The sequence below is a fragment of the Perkinsus marinus genome, assembly GCF_000006405.1.
Source record: "Perkinsus marinus ATCC 50983 genomic scaffold scf_1104296934654, whole genome shotgun sequence".
Classification (NCBI taxonomy): domain Eukaryota; phylum Perkinsozoa; order Perkinsida; family Perkinsidae; genus Perkinsus; species Perkinsus marinus.
The window spans coordinates 197,390-217,649 of NW_003214682.1; the positions used below are offsets into that span (position 1 = coordinate 197,390).

General features: G+C 42.1%; 4 protein-coding genes across 4 annotated transcripts in view; 1 reads left to right on the forward strand and 3 right to left on the reverse strand.

Moving 5' to 3' along the window:
• Positions 1–1,615, reverse strand: part of Pmar_PMAR017483 (hypothetical protein) — a gene marked incomplete at both ends in the record, with an annotated part of 1,911 nt that extends 296 nt beyond the window's left edge. The window contains 4 exons of the mRNA XM_002784753.1: positions 390–461; positions 504–613; positions 653–764; positions 1,538–1,615. Of these exons, the coding sequence (XP_002784799.1) occupies positions 390–461; positions 504–613; positions 653–764; positions 1,538–1,615 (372 nt within the window). The remainder of the gene's footprint in view (positions 1–389; positions 462–503; positions 614–652; positions 765–1,537) is intronic.
• A 939-nt stretch (positions 1,616–2,554) lies between these two features.
• Pmar_PMAR017484 (conserved hypothetical protein) lies at positions 2,555–10,248 on the reverse strand (the record flags this gene model as incomplete). The annotated part of the gene is made up of 14 exons (XM_002784754.1): positions 2,555–2,729; positions 3,044–3,173; positions 3,878–3,968; positions 4,125–4,201; positions 4,951–5,054; positions 5,496–5,652; positions 5,918–6,014; positions 6,427–6,500; positions 6,763–6,907; positions 7,813–7,889; positions 8,883–8,967; positions 9,238–9,295; positions 9,697–9,802; positions 10,185–10,248. 14 exons carry the CDS (start codon positions 10,246–10,248, stop codon positions 2,555–2,557), a joined length of 1,440 nt encoding a protein of 479 aa, XP_002784800.1.
• Positions 10,249–14,178: 3,930 nt separating this feature from the next.
• Pmar_PMAR017485 (hypothetical protein) lies at positions 14,179–15,211 on the forward strand. The gene is made up of 5 exons (XM_002784755.1): positions 14,179–14,283; positions 14,327–14,367; positions 14,415–14,521; positions 14,568–14,738; positions 14,793–15,211. The coding sequence occupies exons 1-5, from the start codon at positions 14,189–14,191 to the stop codon at positions 14,859–14,861; spliced, it is 483 nt and encodes a 160-aa protein (XP_002784801.1). The 5' UTR covers positions 14,179–14,188; the 3' UTR covers positions 14,862–15,211.
• Positions 15,212–17,485: 2,274 nt separating this feature from the next.
• Pmar_PMAR017486 (conserved hypothetical protein) lies at positions 17,486–18,065 on the reverse strand (the record flags this gene model as incomplete). Its single annotated transcript, XM_002784756.1, has 1 exon — positions 17,486–18,065. A coding segment is annotated over one exon (580 nt), but the record flags the coding sequence as incomplete, so codon positions are not given.
• Positions 18,066–20,260: the final 2,195 nt, after the last annotated feature.

The following is a 20,260-nucleotide window of genomic DNA, read 5'->3' on the forward strand; positions in this document are numbered from 1 at the left end:
AGAATATATTTCACGACTACTGCATATCACCGCAAATATCGCGTTTTTCACTACACGTAAAACGGATTGTCAAACTCCAATGAAGGTAAGTTACCAATGTTCTTCTCACTAGTAATTCGCCATGTATAGCAATAATTGTTCGCTTTCCTCAGCTGAGCTCAGGGATTTTCTTAATTCCTATAACGTCGTGCAAGAACCAACCAGAACTTTCTCAGAATTCTCATATCGTCACCAACACGTGTGCACAAAAAATGGACATATTTTTATTACAATATTTTCATTGTCAATTCAATATTCAATTCATTGTATATATTCGTTTCGAGTAGAATATGAAACGTGTTTTTCACATCTCGGATGGAACTCTACTATTCATACCACACCTTCCTCACTTTTTGAATAGTGAATCGTCGGACTTCGTGATGATGCACCTCGCTAACACCCTTCTCCACGACCAGACAGTTCTGAGGCGATTCTCACCCACAACAGCAATGCGGCTATCTCACTTCAGAATTCCACTTGTCATTAATCTTCACCTCCTCACATGAAGACCCAATGAGTTCCCCAATTTCTCCCGCACGAAGAGTCTGGCCAACCAGGGAGTTCTTGTCGAAGCCTATCTCAACGATTACGTACAGTGTACTCAGAAACTTACGTTTGGCATCGGGTGAAGTCTTCGCTTCAGCGGTGGTTTTTTTCATAAAGTAGAATGTCACATTGCCAGGCTTCACCACTTGCATATCAACTCCATTATTCACGACTTCAGCCTGAAAATTTCATCTACAATTACTGCGGGAATATATGCACATGGTGAACTACAGATTGGAAACTATAGGCAATCTTTAATGATTCCTGGACACTTCTACCCGAATTTCCATGTAAGTGAGGAAACTCCTGAGCTCAGCAGCTGAGGAAAGCGATCACATATATTCCTACTCCAACACTGTATAGGAAACTCCTGAGCTCAGCAGCTGAGGAAAGCGATTACATATATTCCTACTCCAACACTGTATAGGAAACTCCTGAGCTCAGTAGCTGAGGAAAGCGATTACATATATTCCTACTCCAACACTGTATAGGAAACTCCTGAGCTCAGCAGCTGAGGAAAGCGATTACATATATTCCTACTCCAACACTGTATAGGAAACTCCTGAGCTCAGCAGCTGAGGAAAGCGATCACATATATTCCTACTCCAACACTGTATAGGAAACTCCTGAGCTCAGCAGCTGAGGAAAGCGATTACATATATTCCTACTCCAACACTGTATAGGAAACTCCTGAGCTCAGCAGCTGAGGAAAGCGATTACATATATTCCTACTCCAACACTGTATAGGAAACTCCTGAGCTCAGTAGCTGAGGAAAGCGATTACATATATTCCTACTCCAACACTGTATAGGAAACTCCTGAGCTCAGTAGCTGAGGAAAGCGATTACATATTTCAAGGAATCGATCAGTCACCCACAGCGGAAAAAATTCCCCGTTTTTAAAGCACAATAATCGTCCACAACGAGGCAACCTGCAAACCAGCGTAACTCACCAAATGTGGAGTAACCATCATCATAGATTCGCCGCCAAAGACAGCGAATGGTATCGGCGACACAGCCTTAGTGCTCATGCTCCTACAGGTCTGCGACAAGCACACAGCCGGTCTGAAAAAATGACATCAATATTAACATCAGTTGATTTTCTCTCTATTTAATCTTGTTATTTCCCGTGAATTTTTTCACGAACTGATGTAATACTGTATGTGTGAAAAAAACGCGGTATGAAGGTGAAGTTTGCCCAACGAATCAGCCAATTTCACTGCTCACATTTCGCCAACTAGTTCCTTTTTGAGCTCTTGAAGGTTCGCTGAATGCAGAGGTGTTGCCCGACGTAAAGTCTTACTACGGCTTTGTGATATGATGAGAATCGCGCTCGCCATGGTAATCGATATATTAGTTATATCATACTGATCGGTTCGAGCTAAGCTGTATTAAGCCTTTAAGCTGTAGTCTTATCTCTTTCCATTCCAATGTTATTACAACTTATCTACTTTCCTATCTTGCTTGTGTGAACTTACCACAGCATTGGGCGTATGTGTTGAAGAATTACAGTCATCAAAGCGTCTATAGTTTCGAACTGTATAGTAATTGATTTTTGAAAGGAACTGAATTTTTCCCTCAGTCTTTTTAACATCACAGGTGAAACCATTCTCCCCTACTCTCGAAATTGTTACCTCAACAGTTTGAAAGTTGCGGTCGTATTGGAGTAGCCGAATCGACGATGGGCTGCTAACATTGATATGAAATAGACTACTACATAGGGCGAATATCGCCCAGTTTTTCACCGAGTTTTACGACGCCACTTCACGTCGTAAAACGGTTAGTCGTGAAACAACACTGTATCACCACAACTCCATATTCCTCATTTCACTACTCCTATTCACAAAACACAACAACAACATCATCGTCATCATAACGAGAGTAACTTAACTACTACAATTCTCAAATTCCCAGTACAGAAAGTTTACAAAATCACACTACTTCACTTCACGAACATAATCATAATTATTTCAATCGAATATAGATCCCAGCAACGCCCCCGCTAGCAGTCCTCCTGCTAGCGGCAACAGCAACCCGTCGAGTCCTTGCATTTTTCTCTTGTTTTTACGAGCCTTGAACTTTTTCCGCACAATTCTTCCAATATACTGGTTCTGATTCGGGAGTATATCCACTAAATTGAAAGGTCTGAGAAAAAACTTTTCTGTGGGGGAGAGGGGAATATGCACATGGTCAACTACATGTGTTGGTGAAAATTCTGAGAGAAAATTTTAGCGAGTTCTTATTGGTTTCTGCACATTCCTGAGCTCAGCTGAAGTGAGCCAACACATTTATTCCTCCAACACTATCTGCATATCACAATATCATTTAACTATGGAGTTTGTTCACCCTACTGATATGAAAAAAACACTAGTGAAAAACATATTTCACGACTACTGCATAGCGTTTTTTCGCGTAAAACTCGTCGTGAAACTCCAATATATTCATATCTAATTGTTCACCTATCAACAGGAAACACTTGCGTGCTCGACAGCTGAGGTCTCTGTCCCATCCTGCGCCTCCTCATCTCGTCATTCAGTCGATGTATCAGATCAATGTAGCTGATATATGGACTCGCACGTATGGAATTACCTGAATTCACCAGAGGAAATTGCTGAATACTCACTAACATTGGAGTTTCTTCACCACCCTAGTAATATGAAAAACATATTTCACGACTACTGCATATCACCGCGAATATCGCGTTTTTCACCGAGTTTTACGACGCCACTTCACGTAAAACGGATAAAACTCCAGTTTAGGAAAAATATGCATATGTTCAACTTCATGTGAGCTTCAGAATTTTCTCACTAATAAATTAACACACGATGTGTTAACGAAAAATTTTCGAGAATTTCTTCTTCGTTTTTGTAGTAAAAATTATACTACCAACATCATCAATATCATTTAATGATAAGGTGTTAGGGAAAATACGCACATGGTCAACATGTGGGTGGCAATATGAAAATTCTGAGAGGAGATATTGGAAAATTCTCATCGGTTTTGGTACACTTCGATGTAAGTGAGAAAATTCCTGAGCTCAGCTGCTGAGGAAAGCGACTATATTTCCCTACTCCAACACTGGAGTTTCACCCGTTTTACGTGAAGTGGCCGAAAAACGCGATTTTATTCGCGGTGATATGCAGTAGTCGTGAAATATGTTTTTCACTAGTGTTTTTCATATCACTAGGGTGGTCAAGAAACTCCATTGTAGTTTTCTGTGCACTTCGTATATATACTCCTAAGCTCAGCTGTTGAGGAAAGCGACCATATATATTCCTCCAACGCGAACTCACAAAATGCGCTTGTCATCGCTCCGCCGTTTATATTTCCACCACTCGCATCTGCTGACGTACCCGCATCATCGCAACCACTAAACAATTGAACCTAAACACTTCCAATTTGCACGCATACACACAAAAGATACTTCTGTTATAAACTAGGAGGAATTTCGAATACACCCCCAGGAGCGCCTATAAAAATCATAAGAACATCCCAGCTTAGCGGAGCGAAGCGTTTCACGATGTGCAAAATCATGCTTACATCGCCTAGTGAATGCCACGGGTTTGTCTCCTCTTTCCATCCTCTACGTTCGATCCATCGCCAGGGTAAATCCATACCTACAACGACAGCAACAACCACATAATCGTGCGTGAAAAATTCACACATCAGCATAATCGTCTTAACTCTATACAATGGAGTCTCACCCGTGATGTTAAAAACACTAATGAGAAAAATTATTTTACATTTCACTTCGCAGAAAACGCATGTGAGCAATTAACAACGCGTAAAACACGTGGAATGCTGCCAGCGTTTTACGTAAAATGAGGTCATTTGTCCGATGTAATTCACTTCATAACACCGCGAATATCGCGTTTTTCACATTAAGTATTACGCCACTTCACGTAAAACTCGAATACACTCCTCGTACGAAACTCTAATACACATTCAAGTAGCTCAAAGCCTTCAAAAGTATATAAAAACCCAAACTTATGCACAAGTCCACTTGAACGATTATATATAATGTTATGCACATTGCCAATATGGGGAATATATTAACAACACGAAGAATAGTCTTCGCTAGGAACCTTTTCGGAAGGTCCTATCTGTTCGAGTCCGACGCAGGCGCATTTCGTGGCGGGCGCGATTTCGATAATAATCGATCAACTGGGCGAGCGCGACTTGCACGTTACCCGCGGAACGACTTAGTACGGCGGAACTTCATATCATTGAGAACTGTAGAAGAAATATGAGAATGTGAATATTTCACGCACGATTATATTTAGCCAAAACAGAAGTATTCATATCAACGTAGTTGTTGCAATTAGCGCGCGCCCGAGTAATCGATTGCATTGTACACCATCCATACCTGTTCCCGAATGACAGCAATCCATAACGCTTGTCAATCTCACACCACTGGGGAGGGGTGCCACCAGAATTGAGAAAATCTCATCATCAGAAATCATACCAGCTCTACGGACCTGTCAGCGGAATTGTATTTTATCACTTTTATGGTATGTGTGTTAACTCACATCACAGGGTAGTATGGTTTCGTTCATTCCGTCTTCCTCCATACCGTAGGGGTCGGGCTGAAGAATTAGGGAGTAGTACAACAACAACAACAACACCAACAACAACAACAACAACAACATATACAACAACAACATATACAACAACAACATATACAACAACAACATATACAACAACAACAACAACAACAACAACATATACAACAACAACAACAAAAACAACAACATATACAACAACATACACAACAACAACAACAACAACAACAACAACAACAACGGCAACACTAACAACAACAACAACAACAACAACAACAACATATACAACAACAACAACAAAAACAACAACATATACAACAACATACACAACAACAACAACAACAACAACAACAACAACAACAACGGCAACACTAACAACAACACTAGTAACAAGAGTCCCATAGACCCTACCTGTTGTGATCCATGACCAGAGTAATGAAAGAAGAATACATCCCCAGGCTTAGCATCCCTCACCAGCCAATGCAAAGCTCCTATTATATTCGCTCCTAAATATGATATAAATCGCTCGAGTTTAACTCGTTTCACATGAAGTGGTGTAATACTCCATCCACTTCAGCACAGATCGGAAAAATTAGAAAGTTGTGAGGAAATTTGTTCCACAAAAATCTGCAAAATTCTGAAATTTCCCTCTTAATTTTCACTTTTTCCCACAAAAAACTGTAAAATTCCACAAAATTTTCCCAAATTTTCCCAAAATTTTCACATTTTTCCACAAAAATCTGTAGAAACCCGAATACTTTCCCTTCCTACTTGTTGGCATTTCCGCGCGTCCATCATCCGTCATCATACGTATATCACCAGGATTCCATCTATACGTTTCAGTGAGCAACCGAAACATATTGTGTGCCTAAATACTCAATAAATATACATACATTAGAGTATCTTCACCCTAGTGATATGAAAAAAACTCATTTCACGACTACTGCATATCATCGCGAATATCTCACTTTTCACATGGAGTATCGTAAAACGGTTCGGGACGGAGCTCGCCCAGTCCGCGTTGATTCAATCGATGGATTTCACATATGTCCAGCCCGGTTCGATCCCCGGGTTGGACATTTTTCCATCAACAATGTTTTCCTGCATATATATCTCTTCGAGCCGCTCTAAAATCGACATTTTTGCGCCAACAGTCGTTTGATCCGTAGTTGAGCAAGGATAATTCTGCACGCACGCACTATACGAAAATGCATACTATGAAAACTTTTTGAAAATCTATTTTTCGGCGGTAGTTATCATTAATAACAACCAAATCTTACATCGGGAATGCACCCCGATAATTGTGCAGGAGTATTGTAGTAGTTGATACCAATCAGCAACGCTCTTTGTACACCTGAGAGGAAAAAAATAAAAATCCTGTAAAAAAAAATTCAGTGAAGTTTCACGACTATCCGTTTTACTACGTGAAGTGGCGTCGTAATACTCCATGTGAAAAACGCGATATGAAGTGGCGAATTACACCGGAAAAAATCACGCAAAAAACACATACCACGTGTTTTACGCGTTATTCACTACTCACTTGCTTTTCAAATATGAAATATGTTTATACACAAATTATATACTTCACATAGTAGATTCCCTCCAGCTAGTTTTACCCGTCAGTGAAGGCGCCGCAGTTCCAACCTGGTTCGTTTTCTGCATTTGCATGCTACTCGGTAAACCATACATCGCTTGAGCCTGCATACTAGGAGGGGGCGCTTGTTGCGGTAGTCCATCCGATATTGGTGTTGCCGTGGGAATCTATATAAGGGAGTTTAGCAATCCTTTTTACGTGCAATATTCAACGCGGTGATATGCAGTAGTCGTGAAATATGTTTTTCATATCACTAGTGTGGTGAAGAAACTCCAATAAAATTGTCAGCATTAGAGGAATATATGATCGCTTTTCTCACGAAATATACAATTTTATATATAAATTATCATAAAACTCAACACATACCGATGAGAAATTCCAAAAAATTTCTTCAGAATTTTCATATGTGGTTGACCATGTGCATATTTCCTCTCACACTGCACGATATATTCATAGTGTTGGTAGAATTTATACATATGTTGGAGTTTCACAACCCGTTTTACGTGAAGTGGCGTCGTAAAACTCGCCGTGAAAAACGCGATATTCAACGCGGTGATATGCAGTAGTCGTGAAAAATGTTTTTCATATCACTAGGGTCAAGAAACTCCATTATACATGAGAATTTGTTTTCGCATTTTTGCCGCTAATTTCAGAGCAACTGAGTCCACAGACATACTGCTGAAAAAAAAGAACTGATATATAAAACTATGGAGGAATAGATGCTCGCTCTCTTCAGCTCGAAAATTCACAGACGAATTTACAAAAACCAACAAGAATTTCCCAAAATTTCCAGATTGTCACCAAAAAACGTACAAAAAATATGAAAATTCCGAAAAGTTTCCCGTAAGAATTCCTGGCTGTTATTCAGCAAACTCAGATGAGGAAAGCGAACACATATTCCAACGACTGTGGTGAACATGGTCAACTACATGTGTATGAAAATTTTGAGAGTAAATTTTTCATAAAATAGTCAGAAAATTTACGATCTCAGTTGCGGAAAGCAAATATATATTTTCATGAATAACAAAAAAATATATTCCCAATACTCCAATACTGTTCAATTTGATATTACAGGTTCAGCTGGAATCATAAATTCGTTTAACATCTGACAATGTGGGCAAGTCGCTCGAGCAGTAACCGACAGATCTCCTAAAACAAAAACAATAGTTTCACGACCCTAGTGATATGAAAAGAACACTCGTTAAATTTTCCGAAAAAAACAAAAAAAATGAGTGGCATGCACTCAAGAAACGTCTTATTTCATAAGCGAACACGCGAAAAATTTCAAATATTACCAACCCAGACGAAGCACTACTAATATCGGTCTACAAAATTGATAAATAAATAACGACCATATCAGCATACTACCACTACTTCGACACTATGCCACCACTAAATGGGAAAAATGCAATTTTTTACGAAAAAAAATGTCTGCCAATTCCTCAAAAAAGGTGTAGACCACAATGAGAGTAAATATGAGCGTATGAGAATTCGCATTTGCTGACAAAATACTCTCACTTATGTTCACAATGAATAACGAAATGCATCACCAGTATGGTGGGGAATATGCACATAGTCAACCACATGTGTTGGTGGTGACAATATGGAAACTCATATATTTGAATTTACTTGTACAACAACAGGTTTTATATATATTAAAATACGAAAAAAATGTTTTTTTTAAAGTTTCACGATTACCCGTTTTACGTGTCAAGTGGAAAACGCGATATTCGCAGTGATATGCAGTAGTCGTGAAATATGTTTTTCACTGCTGTTTTTTCATACCACTACTAGAGTGAAGAAACTCCATTAATATGCTATTGAATATACAAAATCCGATGACATACGAGAAAAATTCTTGTTAGTTTCCCTACACGTTTCCTATATATTTCCCCGGCTCGTATATAAACTCCTATTTCTAGTGAGTAAACTTTCGAGCTCAGCAGCTGAGGAAAGCGAACACATATTTTAAAAATATCTACAACATCAAATATCGTAAAAATTTGGAAGACTAAAAAATACCCAAATAATAATTTCGAAATAAGAATTTTTTACTATTAAAAAAATTTCACTTCTCTCCAACAATAAGTAGCATTCCCATACCGTAAATCCTTCAAATCGGTCGAAACACCATCGTATTACTCATCGCAGTCATCTGCACTGTCAGAACTCGTTGACACGATCCACACTGGACTTGAGCCGTTCTTGTGGTTTCTCGTTGTGGAACCTTTTATATATATAAACAAATCCATAGTAGCACTACTACTACTACTACTACTACTACTACTACTACTACTACTACTACTACTACTAGTAATAGTAGTAGTGCCACGAATTTACTAGATTTCCTAATTTTCATATAAATTTTCAAAATTTCACTGAATTTTTTAGTAAATTCTATATAAATTTATCAAAAAAATGGCTCAACGCTCAAATAGTGTAGTAATAAAACTTCACTAAAATCACAAAAATATAATCATATTTTTCACCATACTACCACAGTGCCCTGTAGCGGTGTGCTTCCAATATGTGGTTGATCACCAGAGTTTTGATAACTAAACAAAAGTAAATACATATATAAACTGCCGATTCTAACAACAGTGAAGTTTCATGACCCGTTTTACGTGAAGTGGCGTAAATATGTTTTTCCGCGACCGCCGATAACACAATCGTGAACACTAGTGAAAAACATATTCCACGACTACTGCATATCACCGCGAATATCGCGTTTTTCACCGAGTTTTACGACGCCACTTCACGTAAAACGGGTTGTGAAACCCCAATATTATCACACCACTTCACGTGAAACTCACTTACTAAAGAGTATATCAAAAATATGAAATACCCAACAAGTTAAATTCCCCCGAAACGGGCAGGCGTATTAGTATTTCTGCTCATGCCACGCGCACGCATCGTCCAAGATTTAACCGGAAATATGAAATGCCTTCAAACTCACTAATTTCGAGCCGATGATCGTTCCCGTTGATTGAGTAACTCATTAACTGCCATATTCTCATCGCCGTTGTATTTATAAAGGGCCGCCTCTATCTCCTTATCAGAACCTTGCAATTAGTGAATTATTCACCACTGTGTAGGGAAAATACGCAGAAAAATTTTTCGGATAAAATTTCGGAAATTATACTCAGCTCAGCAGCTGAGGAAAGCGATTACGTATATTCCTACTCCAACACTGTATAGGAAACTCCTGAGCTCAGCAGCTGAGGAAAGCGATTACATATATTCCTACTCCAACACTGTATAGGAAACTCCTGAGCTCAGCAGCTGAGGAAAGCGATTACATATATTCCTACTCCAACACTGTATAGGAAACTCCTGAGCTCAGCAGCTGAGGAAAGCGATTACATATATTCCTACTCCAACACTGTTATTTTTCCAAAAATATTCCCCCTATAATAAAAGCGAGCACGACGTAATTGTTATTACTATTAGGGCATAGGAATCGTATCTGAGCAACTGTTTGTGTCGAGAAAGGCTTAGTAGTAACCATTGATAAACAACAATGAGGAAGAATATAATGATTTTAATGGAGTTTCACGGGCGGCCCTAGTGATATGAAAAACACTGGTGGGAAATATATTTCACGACTACCGCGTTGAATATCGCGTTTTTCACTACACGTAAAACTCCAACATTTAATTTACTATTAATTGTCGTGAGTATTGATGAACCAAACCCGTAGGAAATAAGTGGAATCTAATCCTATAACTCCTCTTACATCATCAACGACTAGCGCAGCTTGTGCTATTAGCTGAAGATATGAATGGAAGTGAAATAATACAAAATGAGGATACGAACCTAGAAGATCTCAGCTGAGATCACCACATTAATTTCTATTTAATTCACTATTGAAGATTCAACACTTTTAATCTCAGCACTCGAGTGCAGTGCTGCAAAGAAATGTTCGCTCTCCTCAGCTGAGCTCAATAGCTTCCTCACTAATCATAGAATTTCACATACGACTTGGAAGAGTATATACGATAAGTGTATTGAAACTAACAAGGATCCTCCAAAATTTCATCAGAATTTTCATATTCTCACCAACACATGTGATGGAGCATGTACATATTTTACCACACTGCTCGAGTGCATGAGTGTATAATACCCAACAATTGAGGCACTCGAAAACAAGGTGTTTGTTCAGGGTAGAGGCGAATATCCGGCCCGGCAGACCTAACTCGACCCTTCTAAGGCCGTCAAAGCTGCACTACATAATCGACAAACCCCACCCTCGAAACTCAACTTTCCAACCCGTGAGATTCGAAACTGTCATTGGTGTTGGGAATCGGGCGCGCGCTATCGACAATTATGAAACCTCAGCTTTCAATTTGTATAACGGCTCGTCAGCCGTCCGAACTCAGCAGGTGCCGTCGATAGTGGCACGCTGCAAGAATAGACAATCGTCCAGAACTGTACTCGATTGAACGACCTCCATCCGTTCAAGGTTTTGGAGCTCTGGACGCTGCCTATTCAAGCCTCCCCTCACCAATTCCCAATATAAACATTCAGACTCAACAAACTTTCCGTTTAACAACATATCTTGCAAGTTTTGGCTTACAACTGTTCCGTCTCTCTTCCGATACCCATCATAAGCATTGTGAGCGTTCTTGGAAAGCAAGAACTTCTCTCAACTCTTCTGTATTATCGCCTATAGCACATACCTCCGCTAGCCATCGTTCCTCCAGTTGTCACTGGTTGTTTTATCTCTCTGAAACTCCTTTCAAGCTCAACCCCGTGGACCCGTCTAAGACTATATTCTGTTATCTCCTCCAACTCTCGTATGTCCGAAATTCGGGACCATTGATGACTGATTTATCAAAGGAGACAATCGAGTCAGCATCAATGACTTGAATTACTTGTTTCCACGAAGGGGAATCATCTCTCAATGGTGTGCCAAGCGGTCTCGTCAACCGATCAGAAACATTATATTGAGAAGGGATATGACGAAATTGCAAATCAATATTAGGACGACATTCAATAATATCAGAACATGTAGACTTAATTGCGAGTAACCTAGTAAGCTCTGGCTCAGGCAATCGTGAGCACACCTTCTGGCCGTGGCCTGGTAAGACTGCTCTCAAACGGAATAATGTAATACTACTATCACCGAGGATGACAGACCTCGTGACTTTGGATCTCGATGCCATGACAATGCTATACAACTGCTCAACACCGAGGCGCATTGCTTCCAATTCTCTCCTGGGAATCGTGCCTCCCGGAGTCACACTAAAGTTAGCGGGGAGACGCGCACCCGGGCCGACTCGAATATCAATAGCAATGCAGGCCTCAGAGGCATCGACGAAAACAAATAAGGTAGACACATAAAGATAGCGAGGGTGGAGAATACAATCAGATTGCAGGAATGAGTTACATGCAGTAATGGTACTCAATATAATAGATGCCGTCTCCTCGTCCACAATGTCGGTACCGTCTCCGAAGTCCTTCCTCCTCTGTTTCACTCGCTCATGAGCCAGCCGAGCCGACCATCTGAGCTCCAAGGACACTTCCGCGAAAAGACCCATGGGGTCGAAGAACTTGCCAAATGCTGATCTCAGGGCAGACTCCGTGACTTCGGACTCCTTCGCCAATTCTATTTGCCGCAACCGCACATCGATCACGTCAATTCACTCGCCACAGAGCCAGTCGTAACCAAGCTACACAAGTTCGACAGTGTCAAATTGACACCTTCTCAGATGTTACATTCACGTTTGCCAGAGTGACATTCAACTTTGTCAATAAACGATCAGTTTGTCAATACACGTTTAAGTTTGGCAATAAACGCAAAAGTTTGACAATAAACGCTCAAGCATGATGTTAAACTTAAAAGTTCTTACGTTTTGTGGTGGTCGACACAACTATTGTCAATAATATTCTTATGCCGTAGCCAAAGCATTATGCTCCATTAGCCGACCCACACTGTGTGCGCCACTGTAACCATAGCGTTCAAAATGCTGCATCTACGTTCATCTCTCAAGTAGGAGTAACTGTGAATGATTATCCTTGCCCCATTGATGTAACCTGCACCCTCGAGCAATCAGTTATACCTCCACACGGTCGAACGCATATATAATATGTTTTTTGTGCCTGGATTAGCTTCGGTGGAGAGTTACCTCTGACACTCACCACAGTGGAAGACGAGATAACGCATCTCGTTGTCCACATTTCCTCCCAACCAACTACACCATTTCCCGTGCAAGTTTGACGAGTGAGCAGACAAGAATGACAATGTTACCATCAAGAGTGACAATGAGAATCCAAGTTTGTCACAATTGAAATCTGTTACAATCAAGTTTGACTTTGAGAATTCAAGTATGTCACAATCGAGATATGTTACCATCAAGATTGACAATGAAAATCCAAGTTTGTCAAAATTCAATCATGTTACAACCAAGTTTGACAGTGAGAATTCATGTTTGACACCGGCAGAATATATCACAATCAAGAATGACAATAAACCATACAAGTTTGACAATACGCAGTCAAACATGAATTCTCACTGTCAATTTGACAGTGTCAAACTTGGTTGTAGGTGAGGAAACAAGTGTCAAACATGGATTCTCACTGTCAATCTTGATTGTTACATAATTGAACTTTGACAAACTTGGATTTTCATTGTCAATCTTGATGCCATCAAGAGAACTCAAGTTGATGGTAACATATCTCGATTGTGACTTACTTGATTTCTCAAAGTCAAACTTGCTTGTAACAGATTTCAATTGTGACAAACTTGGATTCTCATTGTCACTCTTGATGGTAACATTGTCATTCTTGTCTACTCACTTGTCAAACTTGCGCGGGAAATGGTGTAGTGAAGACTACTGTTCCCTGGGGTTCGTTAGAGAGCTCAGGGCACAAATTGCCCTTCCAGCGATCGCATAGCAGATCAACACGTCCAACTGCACATGCGTGCAGAACTCCTGTGGATCCAGGGTGTGAACACCCTGTGAGGCTGATAGCTCAATCCTACTCCTCCAATGCCGAGCAAGATTCTCTGTTCGTCAGGTTGTACTCCCGCATCACAAATTTTGGTAGTTATGTATTGTTGCCTTCCCATTACCCATCCGAATCCTGAGAGCTCGAGCCCTAAATGTCCCACTTTCTAGCCTCGGCGCACCGTTTCACGCTTGTTGTCTGCATCGTTGTCTCCTGATGCTGTCTTTATAAATACCAAATCCACGGCGTTAAATGGCGTGTTTGACGATCTGTGACCTCAGTGCCTTATACCCTCACCTTATATCATCATCTTTTCTGCTGGCTCACCTAGGGAAGACGAGTATATCTTCCAGTCATCGCATTCGGCGTGCCAAGATGGCGCACAAGTTCATACGTGCGACGTGGCCCGCACTCGTGACGCGATCGATTTCGTTGTAGCATAGAAGGAGCTCATTATAGAATATTAATCAGTCAAGTAAAGTAATCTGACCGTTATTATGCTACACTCTCTAACCCTCATTGCTGCTCTGTTCATCGGCAGCTGTGCTCATGATGAAGCTGATCTGTCGTTGGCTATATCAAATGACGTTCCGTGAGTTCTCCCACTCGTTTTTACGGCATTCTGTTTTCGGTAGGTATAACAGCATGGAGAATTACAAGAGCTTAACAGCATTGGGTGAGAGGCTCCAACTAAATGAAGATATGATTATCATATTATGATAGGTGATCCGTCATTGTATGAACGCCCCGTTGGTTCGTGTACAGTTAGCGGAGGCGTGCTTCATGATTGCCGTTGCAGCACGAGAGCCGAAGTAGCTATCGTCGGCTTAGTACGAATATATCTCGATATTTCTCGCAGTGAAGCGTTCTTCTCAGAATGGCACGAACGTGGTGGTATTCGTCTGTGGGCTAACATGCGGTAGAAGAATTTTAAGAGAAGCTGATGGCGTGGGAGCTCTAGGAGGACATCATGGAGGAGTTTGCCACTCCTCCTCACTTGGCCCGACTGCATGTCGATCAGGGCGTTGCTGCGTTACGCCCAACCCCGTGAGTGATAGTGATGCTGATGATTTCATGAGCTGAGATTCTCATCCATCTTAGAAATGTCTACCTCCTATGCTCGCCGTCGCCATGGGGGAATACGGCACTATATGCATGTATAAGAAGTGAAGATCACCTCGAACACCATCTTCGGGTGTTACCATCTTCAAGTGACGCCCTTTTTTACGATGTGATCTGTCAATCCATTTTTACAATACACAATCACTCTGTGTGCTGCACGACATGGATATCCACTCAGTTTTTCAGCCCTCATAGGCTTCAAATGGGGATAAACTATCTCTTTTTTTGTACGCGAGATTGTCCCATTTGTTGAGGAAAGATAGAGACAAGTTATGTCTGTGCTGCATCCGATCTACGACTTTGATATGTATAACCTATTACGCAATTCCTATTATCTAAGTTAATGCTTCGAATATTCTGAGTAGCTTAGGAGTACGTACTTGGGTTTCAATCTCCGATTTTTTCAATCATCATCATTTTTCTGCTTTACTGGTAAGACTGTTGATTTGCACGGCACTCACTGGTTTGACTGCATCGACAGCTTCCCCCGGAGAGTGACCCTTGGCTGCAGGAAGGGTTGGTACCGGCAAAGCCGATTCACTCTTCATATTCCGCACGGAACTATGTTCTGAGCGCACTCCCTGCTTATTGTCCGGGTTACAACTGTATCGATCAACAAAGCCAAGTAGTCGCCCGATAATATAAGACTCATCAGGCGAGTTGATTACTTTAATCATCCCAATGCTCCACTCCTTGACTCTCATCGCTTCTCTATTCATCGGTAGCTGTGCTTATGATGAAACCGCCCTATCGTTGGCTATATCAAATGATCCGTGAGTTCTCCTACTCCTTTGCTTGCAACAATCCTTTCTCGATAGGTATGCCACCGTGGGAGAATACGAAAGCTTAGCTGTTTCGAGTGGGATGCTCCAACTGAAGGGCGTTATAATTGATGAGCCTCAGGTCCATTGTACGAGCGCCCCAGTGGTTCGTGTACAGCCAGCGGGACCATGCTCTTTTACTGTTACTGCCAAGGAGGCGAAGATGCTGTTGGTGGCATTGTAAACCCCCACCTCGACGTTTCTGTGATGAAATATTCTTCCCAGGACGGAGGGAAAGTATTGGCATTCGTCTGTGCTCCATCATGCGGTAGAAGGACTTTGAGAGAAGCTGATGATAGCATCAGACTGTTGGGAGGAAAAGGGGGAAGTTGCCCGGCCTCCGCACTGGGTCGGACTGAGTGTCGATCAGGGCGGTGCTTCGTCGTGCCTAACCCCGTGAGTGATGATGATGTTGCCGAGTTGACAATGCCAACTTCACTTTGTGGATTATTGTTTGAGAATTTCAGGGATGCCCATCAGGCATGTACGGCTATAACATGGGGGACTTCGGTGCTATATGCATGTATAAGAAGTGATGGTCATCTCGAAGAGCTCACCTCCAGATCATCATTCTGGAGTATCCCATCTCGAAGTGGCGTCCTTCTCTCTATGTGCTATGTCAATCTGTTGGCACAGTCAGTCCGTCAGTCTTCCCACGTTTTTTCACTCAATCCGTCAGTCTTCATAGGTTCGTTTGCTCGTGATGGTATTTTCCGACTCTGTCCTCCTCGTGAACATATGTGAACTGTGAAGTTCACAGGTATATCGTTCGAATCGTGCTACGATCGTGATATATCAGTTGACTTCCTCTTTAGTATATTCCTGATCGGACTTGTTGAGAGCCCGTGAAACTACGGGTTGAGTCTGCGATGCGTACGATTAACGATTCTGTTCTGTGAAGCATATCATGAGGTTCGTAATTTCGGAGCTCTTCATGCGCCAAACATCTTACCTCCTTCGGTGGTTCACACTTGGAATTTGATTTTCCGATTTCTTCTGATATTTAGTCACCAAAGGAGTGAATGTTGGGTTGCACAAGAGTTAGTTATCGATAGCTCTTCCAAGAGAATGACCGTTCAAGAGTCAGTGAACGATGGAACTAGCCGCAACGTCGCTCAGCTGTGTCGGACGATAGGCATATGGTCAACTAATGTGTCGGTGACAAAATGGAAATTTTGGAAATTCTTGTTAGTTTCTGGGCACTTCTGGCCGCCTTCGTATATGAACCCTTAGGGAAAGCGAACATAGTCTATCCCACACTGTCGCTTACTGAGCAACACTAAGTGAATTGCTTGGATCACGCGTTGAGCTTCAATCTTTTCCCTCCTACAATAGGAGGGAATAGATTGAGGCCGACTGTCGGCCGCCAGCATGTCTGCTGTTGCCTCAGCAACAGCTAAGACCTGGTATTGCCAATGCGCCTCGCGTAGAAGTCTCATGCTGGGATGCCTGTGGAGGACTTTTTCTGATTTTTTATCTGTAAGTGACTACGTGCATCGCGAAATTTTTCTAGGATGAGTGATAATAAACCACTAATCCCTATCGAATAGAGATATTTCCCATTGACGTATCTCCTGAGATTCTCTGTCGCTGAGAATAATGAGAAGGATAAGTGCGACTATGCTGGAGTGAAGATGAGTCAGCAATATTGCATTCGCGTCGAATCCGAGAAAACTCTACAGACCCAATAACTTAAGCTCATTATAGGTAAGGTGTCAATAATAAGCATTAGAATATACACATTGAATGACTGATGTTATAAACACAAGACTGAAATTGATCAGAAAACAGATGGAAAGATCAACAAAGTCATCTTGTCTGAGGCATGTAGACTATCAAAGAGAGAGAAGATCAGAGGTCACAGTTGCATGGCACATCAGTTGCCGAACAGACGTTGGGCAACTTATAAGTCATACAAAAGCTGCCAGGAGCAATGCTTTCACAGTATTGATCACATCCTCTAGCTCCAATCTCGGCGGTGGTATCGGCCAGGGTACTGCTTATAGTATTAGAGATAGTCATCGAGTCAGTACTTGTCACGTAATCAGTAGTTGACGCAGCTTCGGTAGTGATCACGAGCTCAGTGGTGATCATCGGCTCAGTGGTGATCATGGGTCCAGTGGTCATCGTGGGTTCAGTGGTAATCGCGGGCTCGGTAGTGGTCACTGGCTCCTGGGAGGTCGTAAACTCAGTGGTAGTTTCGACCGGTCTCTGGCTGGTCGGTAAATCACCACAGTAGCAAGGTATATCACTTCTGAAGCAGACAGGAGGAGTTTGCCAATGCTTGCAGTAGGAGCCGGGGTCGTAGAAATCGCAGTACTGATCACACTCGAACGGCAATGGTGGAGTCCTTTCATCTGTTGCGAGAGTATACACGACGAGGAGTGTTAAAATGAATAAAAAGGATAGCATGTCAAATATCAAGAACTTCCTAAAAAGATATAAAACATGTTGACCGAGAGTTCAGAGTTAGCGGATCATCACCCACATTCTCAACTATAGACTAGTTGCGAGATTCTCGTTCGGTTGGAGTTTTCGTCGCATCACTATTGTTGCGCAATTGCTTGCACAATCATTGGTACATGGATCTCTCAAAAATGGTTCAATGCGCGTAACACAAAGCCTCTTCCACATGCATCTTCGCAGTGTCACTGCATTGATCTCAGAACGTGTCGCAATCCAAGGGCACTGTCGTCGCCCAATGAGGCGTAGTATGCAACAATGAGTCTTCAAAATATCCACTCTATCTTTGAGGCTCAAAGTTTGAGCTATTCCTTGGCGAGTTTCGGTGAGAAGCGCATTCGGACTTTACTGTGAGTAACGCGCGTTAGGACGTGTCAACGCTAATCTTCAGGTTCCCGTGCATATCAACTTCTGATGGTCTGGCATAGCGGCCCCAGTCGCCGAGAACTTCGTTCAAAAGAATAGCTCTCATGCGACCTGATGTGTTAAGCATGGCCCTGAACACCTGTTCGAATGTCAATAAATTGTTCGTGACGGGGATCTTCATCTGGGGCGGCTATGTCACCCCAAGATATGCCTTAATGGAGCCTATCGCTCTATCGAGGGCAGCTATGCCACTCCAAGGTATACCATAATGCAGCTGATTTCTCCATTTGGGGCAGCTATGCCATCCCAGAGTATGCTATAATGCAGCCGATTTCCCCATCTGGGGCAGGTATGCCACCCCAGAGTATGCTACAATGCAGCCGATTTCTCCATCTAAGGCAGCTATGCCACCCCAAGGTATGCCATAATACAGACGATATCTCCATCTGGGGCAGCTATGCCACCCTAAGGGGCGTGGAAGTACCACTACCACGACCTGGGAAGTCGTCTCCAATTGTGACCCTGTCTGTCTAGACTCCTTTGTGCTTCGTTATTTGCCTTTTGATATTACTTTGATCTACTGGTGTAAGTTGCGTAGGAGATCTAGGCAAGTGCGTCCGGAATCTTATTCATTCGTAGCGTCTCGCTTTAAGTACGCGAGTTGATCGATATTCGTAGAGCAGAGGGGCTCCTAAAAATAATATAACCTACCAGTGGCACTATTATACTCTACTTTATGGCAAAATTGTACCAAAATCGATATCTCACTGCTATAATCACTGCTAGATGAATCGACTCGACTCCAGCTCTTGTGTATACTAGCTAGCTCAGTGGTACGGTAGTGGCACTAGCAGGTTGTAGGGTATTTAGCTATTGTCGATCGATATCACGAATATAAGACGGAGGTAAGTCAAGACAGTTAAGCCGAAGGTCGATAGAACCGATCTCTAACTGAACCGATCGAAGATAGATATACGAGGAACTGAGATAACTCAGATAATGGTAGAACTATAGCACAGTTATACTCGATCCATCAGACTCTTGATAATACGGTGTGAAGTCTATGGATAAAGCCTTGCACGCGAACTCATCTTCATGAACGCAAACTCATCTTCACGCACACAGACTCGATCCAGCACGCTCCCCTTAAAGCTTATAACGAGGAGCTCTACTAATCTCCTCAATATGCTCCCGTACTGTCTTCTTTCCCCGGGTCAACATACCCGGACCTGACTTCGACTGTCGAAGTTTGATATCGCCTTCACAGTATCCCTCCAACCGTTGGAGGGGTACGTCGTCTACGTGCCGATCTCGCCGTTACGGCGTAGATCCTTTCTGTCAATCTTTACGGATCCCCAATCTCCCATCTGCTTCGGCTCTGTCTGCACTGCCGGTGGAACATGTAAAGTTCGCTCTCCATTCTTGTCTAACGGATGACCTATACTACCTGTTAGCAGCTTCGCTTATTGAAGAGATTGAGCCGGATCACCCATCAGCATCCAATTACCTCAGATAAACGCTCGACCCTGACCTATACGGGTTCCCGAATATAGCAATAACGGGCAGCGGACTTCGAGGCTCTCAGGTATTCAAGGAAGTTAGTCCTCCCGATTCTCCCAAACTAGGTTTTGAACGATATTGTGGAAACGTTTCACCTCACGGTTCGAAGGATGCTAGGACAAGAATAAGTATCAATGTCGTTGATATGATCGTACAGGTGAGCCAAGATTTGAGTACAGAATTCTGTGTCACCCGTGAGTAATGTAGGTGATACGATCGCTGAAGAATTCAAGTCCA